The sequence below is a fragment of the Primulina tabacum genome, chromosome 4 (assembly GCF_025594145.1).
Source record: "Primulina tabacum isolate GXHZ01 chromosome 4, ASM2559414v2, whole genome shotgun sequence".
Classification (NCBI taxonomy): Eukaryota; Viridiplantae; Streptophyta; class Magnoliopsida; order Lamiales; family Gesneriaceae; genus Primulina; species Primulina tabacum.
The window spans coordinates 48,427,163-48,437,594 of NC_134553.1; the positions used below are offsets into that span (position 1 = coordinate 48,427,163).

General features: G+C 36.3%; 1 protein-coding gene across 1 annotated transcript; it reads right to left on the reverse strand.

Annotated features, from left to right (window-relative positions):
- Positions 1-996: 996 nt before the first annotated feature.
- LOC142543623 (ABC transporter G family member 7) lies at positions 997-10,144 on the reverse strand. The gene is made up of 11 exons (XM_075650989.1): positions 9,843-10,144; positions 8,713-8,903; positions 8,473-8,623; positions 7,951-8,083; positions 6,307-6,508; positions 5,174-5,447; positions 4,563-4,694; positions 3,943-4,163; positions 2,858-3,070; positions 2,669-2,753; positions 997-1,651 (listed from the first exon to the last, which is right to left on the reverse strand). The coding sequence occupies exons 1-11, from the start codon at positions 10,071-10,073 to the stop codon at positions 1,343-1,345; spliced, it is 2,142 nt and encodes a 713-aa protein (XP_075507104.1). The 5' UTR covers positions 10,074-10,144; the 3' UTR covers positions 997-1,342.
- Between the last annotated feature and the right edge of the window lie 288 nt (positions 10,145-10,432).

Genomic DNA, 10,432 nt, shown 5'->3' on the forward strand with positions numbered 1-10,432 from the left:
AATAGGCCTAAATTGAGAATATGGTATGGTTATTTCAATATTCCAATCGAACGAGTGCTTATCTTTTGAAAATACATATGGAAGTAAACTGAATACGCTGAAACTGCTACAAAACGCCGGCAAACACATTCTCGGGGTAACGCAAAAATCAAACAAACCAAGGGAAAACGTACATATAAACCATTATATATCTTTAAAAAACGAGAAAAAAGGGAACACAGCACAAACTTCAAAAATTCAAAATAACATGTCGACAAATTATATAAGAACAATAAGTTAAATAGAAGAAACTCGATCTAACTTTTGCTTATTTACACTATAATTATATTAATAAATTTCAAATGACTTCGATATTAAGGGTTTGAAATCTATTGTAATTTGTATAATTATAGTAGGAACAAGTAGAGAGTTGAATTTGAATTTATTTTGTGAAAAATTATCAAAACAATAAAAAAATATTAAAATCCATTGATTTCAAATCTTTCCATCCAAACACAACCAAAATGACACCACTACTAGACCAAAATTGAGATTGGGATAGCTGAAGAAGATTTGGAGAGCAGAACCATTTAGGTAATTAGAAGACACCTGATTCTTTGCATCTTGTCTCACTTTAAAATTCAATTCTAAGATAATTATTTAGTTCGTACTCGTGTTAAAACAAATAACACATTCGAAATTAAAGTAACACACATGGCCTAAATAGAAATAACCAAACATTTACATTTTTCAAACATGCTGCAGACAAGTGCTACAAGAAAAATACCTTCAGTGTAGCTTTGTGTTTGAACTTGAAGTCAAGAAGGGGTGCAATGTCTCACAAATCAGGACAAGACACAATTATGTGCAAGTGAGATTCACGTAGGCCAGATGACGCATAATCTAATATGCCTAATGCTAATCAGACACAATTATATGCAAGAAAGTCAGATCCACATAGGCCAGACGACGCATAATCTAATCTGCCTAATACCAGAATTCCTAAAACAATCGGAGTAAGGCGTATAAGTGGTGTCTGTTAAGTAAATAATATCTCAAACAGCTCCAGTAACAGGTTTTCTGGGAAACAAAAGCTGAAAAAAAAAACGCTATGCAATGTACTGGGTGGTTTTAATGCTTCAAGTTCATGGCAAGCCATCCAAGATGGAAGATTTTTCAGAGTACAAAATCATCAGTGCCATCATTTTCAATATCACCAAGTTCTCTAATAATAGCTCATTAGCTCTGTAAAATGGAAGATGCCTCCTTTATTGTACAGGCATCTCCTTCATGTTGGAACCTGTATGAGATCAATAATAGCAAGTGGCACATCTCGTATTAAGATCATCATCTTCCCAAGTAATTACCAACCGTCTAGCTCAAGCATATTAAGTGGTTCAGAGGGAAGAGATTCAAGTGGCTGGTTCCATTTACCTTGGCCAAAAACAGGAGATTGGGGTGGCTGGGATGAATCCTCGGAGTCACTTTCTGGATGCTTGAGTTTTGTTGGTCGTTGGATTTGATCGAGAGTTGGAGGCTCAAGTCGCTGGTACTTAGGCTTGTTTTTCTCCAGGAGGAGGTAAGTTGTGTAGTACCAAAATAATAGTATTCTACTTTGAGCTATCACCGTGTCTTTGATCCGACTGCCTCCAAAAGAGAGCCGTTCAAGCGCCTGCAAACGTAACAGTGGAAACATCAAATATTGACTAAACTAGGAACATATATTGATAAAGATAACAGTACAGAAAACTTTAGAAGAAATGCTTAATGGTTATTCAATTGCTTGTTGAAAACACCAGAAGGCATATCTTATCAGGTTTACATGAGCTGATAGCAGAATAGGATTTATCAAGATATCATATTACACATTTAAATGAATAAAAAATGGAAGTTACAAGCTAGAACATCCCTTTGCATCAAGTGGTTTAAATGTTGAATTTTGGGTTACAATATATGGGTATGACCATTTGAGGGCAATTCTCATATTCAGTGGGTTGTTGGCTCAAGGAATGACGGACAATACAAATGCCCTTGATCGTGGACCGTGGTCTGATCTTTTGTCCAACCATAAGGTGGTTGTAGAAGTTTGAATATAAGAACGAATAACTGTGATAGACACAATTTCCACACCAAGCTCTTTAAAGTGCTTATCTAACATCCGACTATGCTATTGGTGGAGTACGTAAGTTGACAGCTCCATGTATATGTTCTATGGAGCTAAAACCAATCAATAGAAGGACTCTTATTGTAGTGTATGCCTTGAAAATAACTGAGCAATTTAAGTCACCCAGCAGATAAAGTACATTACACAGTCCAGGGACTGGCCTCACCCATTCAGCGACTTTGGCACTGGACGAAGAATGATATAGACCAACTGTGATAGACTACCAGTAGAAAGGATAAGCAAACAAGTGAATGTGAAGCACCACAAGGAAATCAGGTCCACTCAGCACGCTATTGTCACACGTACCAATGAAAGTACCAGCTCAAGAATGAGACAGTGATTCAAATGGAAATATTGATGGACAAATACATGCACGAACAGTATAGATTGTAATCAGATCGATGGTGGAAATTAACAATATTGTAATCAAATCGATGGTGGAAATTAACAATTTCTAAGAGATTAATATCTAGCATTGTTCACCGAATTAAAACAAGACTAAAAATTTTCATAATCTAAACTCACTTGTTCACCAGACTGAATGTCAATTGAGTGCTGATGATCAAACTGGAGACCGCTAAATTCGTTAATGCAAAGCCCTTGAAATGCCCTGGATGTGTAAACAAGCACAATAACCACCGTGGGCTTCAGTTTGGGGGAAACTTCCCTCATAAGCTAAAATAAAATGAAAAACTAAATAACGAATATAGGTACCATCTGATGAGAGAAACGCGAGGAATCCAGCGAAAGATGATTGGTGCGTTTTCTGCATTGACATAATAGCCTCCAAAAACGATGAAAACTGTCATAGCCGATGGTCCTAAGGCCAAAGCAGCTTCAGTGGTTGGAACCATCGCACCAACAGTTAGCCCCATGGCAGATGCAGCAAAAGACTCGATGGTGACCACACCACAGAACTTCCCAAATCTAGAAAGAAATACTTCTTAGGTCATAAAAATCCTACTTTTCTTATCTGGCGAATTAAGTCCACAATCACGCCCACAAGGTAACTGAATTATCAAGTAAAATCCTCTCCTTTAAAAATGTTAACCTAGAAAGGCACCACAGCCGAGCTTAGGTTGAGTAAAAATTCATCTAATGCAAAACAACATTGTTTGTGTTCTAGCAACACTGACATCTTTGACCAGTGCCTACACAAGAATCGCACATAGAAAAAAGAATGATCAACCTTTCTGCAGTGAACTCCCATTCTAATGTCATTAAAATAAAAGGTAACAGGATAATTACATAATGTTCATGAAGAAGAATTAATGATAGCCTATTATTTTCATTTATCAGCTGATAAAATCATAATATATAAGGTGATGCACTTGCTTGATTACCTGCAACTGCTAAGCAATGCACTCGTAAATAAATCCCCATGAAACTAGATGACAGGTTGACAGGTAAAATTTGACTCTTCTTACTTAAAATTAACAATATAATGGTGCTTTTTTTTTGTGAATGTCAACTACATAAACAACTATAACTGCAATCTCATTGTTTATCTCCTTCGATGATCAAGAAACCAAGCGGATGTATCAGGTAAGCTAACACATTGAGTTTCAAACAGATTGGGCTTCGTTTCTTCCAATCAATAAAATCAGGCTAAAAAGCTTTGAGAGGTGTCGGATCTTTACCAGCATATTACTAATATGCTCACGAATTTTCAACCATTCATTACCTAAATGTGTGGTCATCTTATATTAGGATACAGATATGATATTAAATAGACTTCATGCCTCAATTTTGTTGCCAAATGAACTAATGCGCTGTTTTTACAAATACCAAAAACCCACCTTGACATTGCAGGATGAAGGCGAGTCATGGGGTACAAAATGGTACCAAAAAGTAAGGGGAATGCAGCTCCAACAGGAATCTCAGCCAACAATTTTGAGAGTAAATATGGACCAAGTAAATACGACCCTTTGACTCTCTCTCTGTCAACTATTGCACGTTCCTTAGGAAAGACACCCACAGTCTTTGTGAGTGCAGCCATTGCAGTGTTTATAGCCGTAACCTGAACGAGACAGTGACAGAGAAAAGGCAAAACATGAGAGACACATCGAACAAATCAAGCATTCTTTATCATGGCAAACTTGTATAGCTTCTATTTTAACGATCTATAAAAAAAATACAACACAACAATGCAAGTACAATCAAAATAGTAAAGAAGAGATTTAATAAGAGGGTACCGATAGCAAGATTTAAGAAAATATAGTAAATATTTTATGAAAGATTTTATGCTTGAGCATAATCATAAAGACCAAGGTATCAATAGGTAGACTTATTTCTCTAATGACAGTGAAACTTATTTCTCTAATGACGGTGAAAACGTATTCAAATAAAATGTTAATCGTCGCAACATTTCTGAAAAGAAAGATGACTGGATCTCCAACAAGTCAAAGTAGCTGCAAACCTGAAGCAATCCCATTCTATCTTGTATTGATGTCTGCGACCTTCCCATCCTCCAGAAGACAGAGCCAAATATAATAGCAGAAGCAATGGACATCCTTGCACGAATTTTGTTTGTTGGGCCATCACGACAAGCCTGTTTGTCCATTAACGGTCGTAATCAATTGGTCAAAGAGAAAAATCATCTCAAGTACATAACAAGTTATTGAATATGCCAAAATCTGTAAATCATCAATTGAGAATAAACTCCAAGGCTCGGGAGATGAGCATCTTTGATCATTTCTAAATTTTTATTTGCAAGCGAGGGAAATTTGAAGACCATAACTCAACAACCATCTCATTCAAGAAAAATATTAAGGGGAAAAACCAACTATCACACACAAGCTAGGTGGAGTGTTCAACAAAGAAATGGAGTGGAGCGTACAAGTTCATGGATTGCAACACCCAGCTTCTGAAGTAATGAATTTTCAATACAAGTTTATTGGAAATTAATCTCTTGTTCACCCCACAGCCGATCAGTTGTACAAAACATAACACCACAGTTTATCAAATGGACTCTAAAAATACATGATTATTTTAAACTACAATTTTAAGCAGCAAGGCAATACCATATACCTGCAGCCATGCCCGTTTAAGTAGTAACCGAAACTGCCTCCACCAACCACCTTTACTTTTATTGGTAACAATTTTTCCCCTCAGCTTTAAGTTCTTAGGATCTGGCCAGGTAAGAGGAGTTGCATAGAAAGTTGATGATGTCAGTTCCGCAAATGACTCGACTAGACCATCTATTCTTTTCTGAGAAGCATACACACTCTCAGCAGAGCTATAGTCCACTGAAATTAGATCGGCCAAAAATTCTGCCGGGTTCACATGATCTGGACAAATATACCTGAATTTTATTTACCAATTCACTGATCAATAAATTAGCGGCATGCAGTATCACTTAAATCATAAAGCAAACAGCATACTTGACAACATACAGATCATCCACAAACCCCCTGATGTAAACGAAATGATGGTGTTTTGGTATGCTAAAACATATCAATATTTTGTCTTCAGAAATAATTGTTTAGCAGGTGCTTCGGTTGTTGACATCTTGCGATAAATTCTAGAGCAGGACTGTATCCATGCATGAAAAAATATGACAATCCTAAAAAATAATCACTTTCCAAAAGGTGTAGATGCATATAACGAGATTTCTCGAAGATCCAGACATAACATTTTAACATATGGTAAGAACTAAGAAATCATTCTGTTTTCTCATGTCATCCTGTACTATGAGCCAAATGAATGCTTAAATCAACAATTTATTGGTTCTACAGTGAGAATGAGTTTAAAACATAAGCATTTAATGAGCAAACAAGCATCAGTTCATCAGCGAATTTCGATGATAATAGACAAAAATTAAACTGCAAACATTCCTCCATATCTGGTTAAAAAAAGAAATTGAGAATCCCATAGGAGAAATGTTGCCTTCACGTGATTCATATAATTTAAACAATTCCTACATTATGAATCCAGTAGGCCATCTTAAAAGTTCACATAAAAATTTAATATGACAGGAAATCCCAATAGCAAGAGAGCCACAAGAGAGTCAAAAGTTTGCGTAAAAATATAATCACAAGAGTCATATAAACAACCTTTTGACATCATTTTGGAGCAACACACAAAGATAGGCTGCCGAATGTCTTGCATGCAGACACTAACAATTTCAAAGTCAAACAGTTGGAAGGTATCAGATGGCATACCCAAATTTTGAGAAATAACTGAGTGATTCATCATGTGCAGGACCAGCATAAACAAGTGAACCTTCAGTTAGTAACACAATGTCGTCAAATTTTGCATATACTGAACCTCTAGGCTGGTGAATGGAACAAATGACAGTATGCCCATCCTGCGCAAGTTTTCGGAGTGTTTCCATAACTTTCTCAGCCTGGAAGGCATCAAGTCCTGAAGGTGACAATTCAAGCAGTTAACACCGAAACAGAATTATGCTCTATACCTCAACAATGATCACTGCGGAATAAGGTAAAAGACTAAATGAAAAGGCTGGGAAAGAAAGGAGGAAACAGATGCAACATGGTGGAACAGTTACAAGTTGAATATCTTATCCAGATGTTTAAATTCATGAAGTTTTATCTTAATTTTTATCCTGTAAGTTTTGTGCATATGTTGTATTTCTTGAAAATTTGCAGTACAAAATTTCCCATCTCTCCTCCAAAAGAAAGAGAAAAGGCACTTAAAATTTGAGGTTCATTCTTGATACGAAAATTATTTCGAGTTTATATTCATGTTTGGATGTTGCCCAGTATTCTGTTAGCCGTTTCCTAAGAGTTTCATTTATTGATCTCCAGCCACAAAAAGAGTATTTATTCTACTATAATTTGTTTACATGGTACATCTCAAGGGTTCTAAATAATTCTTTTAGCAGAAAGCCCTTTTGGTCATTGGTAGAACCATCTCTACAGTTGAACATTAGTCTCGTCAATCAGAAAAGTTTTTCAGAGATTCGTGCTTCCATAGTGGAGCTGATTTAAATTTGAAAGAAAGCTCTCTGGCTTCTTTGGTACTAGAACCTAAACCAACCAGTCAGTTGCATAGATGACCAGGGTTATGAAGAACAAAATGATTTCATCGGATAGTTATTATCAGCACCAAGCTATTTTTTGTTGGGTGAAAAGAATTGATAGAGAAAAAACCAACTCAAGCAACACTCTATTGCTTTGCTAAGCCGCGTGGATAAAGAGTAGAAAGGCCGAAAGATGCTTCATACTCAAGCCTTTAAGTCGACACTCATTTATCAACATAACTGTCTTGGTCACCAAGTGGTACCACTTGGTTCTTTCGTCATACCCGCCGAAGAGAACACTACACCACTGTTGTCAATTTTAGACACAGCACAAAAAGAAAAATATAAGAAAATGAAAACTATGCTCTGATATCTCCAAAACTAGATAGGCCTGAACATGGGTGGAGAGTCATGTTGAGCAGATAAACCTTATTACAGAGTAGCAACAGGGATCAGACTTCTTCCTGCCAAATTTTTCATCTGCTCTTTTCCTCCTTCAAGCCGAAACATTAAGAGTGATAACTAATGGACAGGGTCTCCTAAAAGTTCAAATAATGCAGAGCCCTCGGGAAACAAGGACAACTTGATACATAGCAAATTCTTCCACTCCGCTATCAGATAAACATTTATTTTGCCTACTTTTCCCTCTCCTGACCAGCTGGAATCCCTCTATTTCTTAAATTGCTAATTCACATTCTGGGTACTATTAAAAGCTTGACAGAGAATTAGCCATCTTCTTCTAGATATCAAGGAAATTAGCAAAAATAGTTATCCAACAGAATTCCTAAATTATCAAAAAAATTGAAAGCGGATATGATCGTGCCTGTAGTTGGCTCGTCAGCAAAAATGACAGATGGACTGGCAATTAGCTCACATGCCAGTGACAATCTTTTCTTCTCACCACCACTAATTCCACGCACTTTTGCATCCCCGACACGTGAATCAGCACAATTGACCTTTTTAGAAACAGCACAAAATGCACCACAGGGATATGAAATTAGATTTTAACATACATCAGTAATATTATAATTGAACTGAATTAAAATTAAATCAACTTGCACATATAATCATTGCCATAATATGTAAAGTTATTAATATAAATAATAAACAAGCATTTAAGTATGTATACATTTATCACTGTAAAGACAAGGTTAATCAACCAGTGTGTACAAAAGTTACCGGTTAGAACAATAAACTGAAGAAAAAAAAGAGCAGGTTAAACCACAAATAATGGTCATGTCAGGTCTACTAAATTCCTAAATTTAAACTCAAGTATCCCACATAGAAACATTTGACATAAAAAAGTAGTTTTAGAAACATTTGAACATAAAAAAGATAGTCTTACCAGGCCAAGTTTGAACAGGAGGCCATCTACATATTCATCTCTCTCTTGTACCGAAGATATATCCTGCAGCTGGAGTTCAGCAGCAAGAGATAGTGTTTCTCGAACAGTCAACTGTGAGAAAAAAAGATCCTCCTGCCTAACAAAGGCAAACCTGCAACATCATAAAATACATCAATTAACTAACTGAAATTATTTTATACATGAACAAACACAAATTCTGGTATAAAAGGCCAAATGTACTTGTATGCTTTATTGGAAAATGGCCGTCCATTAACCTCCAAAAGGCCAGACAAGTGTAATCTGGGTGATGCTACTATCTGACCAGCCAAAACATTGAGCAGAGTAGTCTTCCCTGATCCAGATGGACCCATTATTGCGAGCAATCTACCAGGTTTTGCCTCTCCACTAACATTTTTTAGCAAAAATCTCACCTAAAAAGATGATGGCATGTCTTTCAGTAGGCTCCTCAAAACAGTCACTTATATTGATATTAAAAATAGAACTAACTTCCATAACAAAAACAAATTGCTAGCTAAGCAGGCGTTTATATAGCAGCATTCTTCCAGATTCAAACGCCGAAGTTATAAATTGATGGAGAATACTTAGATAAATTGCATTTACAATCTTATGGTATAGTCCTATTTGAGAAAATTTGATCCAGAGTGCTGGCATTTAGCTCAACCATTTACTATATATTTTTATAAACCAGTAGTCAGCAACGGCATATGTCACTAAATAATCAACTTAGAGCATGTTTGTTTAAATTCTAAGCTGTTTAAAGCTTCTTATAAGATGTTCTGGAACTTGGCAAAACTTTTTTAAAAAAAACTTATGATATCAAAATGAACTACTTCGATTACATATAAAACTAAAAACAAAAAAAAATATTCAAAGTACTAAGATAGATTAGCTTTGTTCAAAATAACCTTAATACGTAATATAACTCAAATTATTCTCACATCCTTTTTTTTCCTCTTCCATTCACTTAATTTGTTTTTTCTCATGTCTATCATTCTACAATAACTTATTTATCTAAGCGCCTATAACATACTAAAACAATTTATGAAGCTTTAGAAGGTTGTAAAATATTTAAAGTAAGCTTAATCAAACGGACTTTTAACTATTCATAGTCTGGTAGCATACAGTTCTTACAACTGCTTAAATTGTCAATATAGCTTCCTATTTATCTCGAACAAATCAGCTAGCCACAAACTCTGATTCCATAAATATGACGAGTTTTGCACTTCAACCAGAACAATTTGATATCCAAAAGACACGATAAATCCATACTATCCCGATAGCAATACTTGATGCTAAACAAATGCTTCACGCAGCAGCGCATTTACTTGGTATAAAGTGCATCAACTCACCGATTTAGAGGATTTATCAGAGAGAGAGCAGTTGATGTGGCTCCACTTGATAGTGACTGGCGTAACTTCCCCTTTCGCAGGGGCTTCTCCTTCCTTCTCTTCATCCGTCTCCTCCGGCTCCAGGAGCGCTGGTCCCGGGGAGGAAACCAGGCGGAGTAGCAGCGCCGCCGCGACCGCTGCCAGGAGCTGGCCTAGTCCTCCACCACCGCCTTTCCCGCCAATTCTGAGCATTTTTTTTCCTCCGGTGTTTCCTTCTATCCTATCTTTGCTTCACTTCAGTCCCCCCCCCGCCACTGAGGAAATGTGATGAGGACTCGCATTTGTAGACATTTGTTCCTACTTGTACGACACCGTTTTATCGATTACGGAAAACGACGTAGTTTTCATAACAATGTGGAGAATTTTGATCGCTTTTCATAAATCCGCTCTGTGTGAGTGACACGTGTCCCAACGGAAAGATAAGACGTTGAATTGGACATATTTATAACAATTATAAATAAATATAAATATATATATAAATAATAATAATAATAATAAATAACAATTACAAGTCCGGGTCTGGTCTTCGGAGCCATCCACTTGCGACTTTT

What these genes read in the sequence shown, in the direction of transcription:
- LOC142543623 (XM_075650989.1), bottom strand. Translation starts at nt 10,073, where the DNA reads ATGCTCAGAATTGGCGGGAAAGGCGGTGGTGGAGGACTAGGCCAGCTC. An exon ending in TGCTGACGAGCCAACTACAG is followed by an intron (nt 6,509 to 7,950) that starts GCACGATCATAT and finishes TGTCACCTTCAG; the next exon opens with GACTTGATGCCTTCCAGGCT. An exon ending in CTTCATCCTGCAATGTCAAG is followed by an intron (nt 3,071 to 3,942) that starts GTGGGTTTTTGG and finishes ATTTCTTTCTAG; the next exon opens with ATTTGGGAAGTTCTGTGGTG.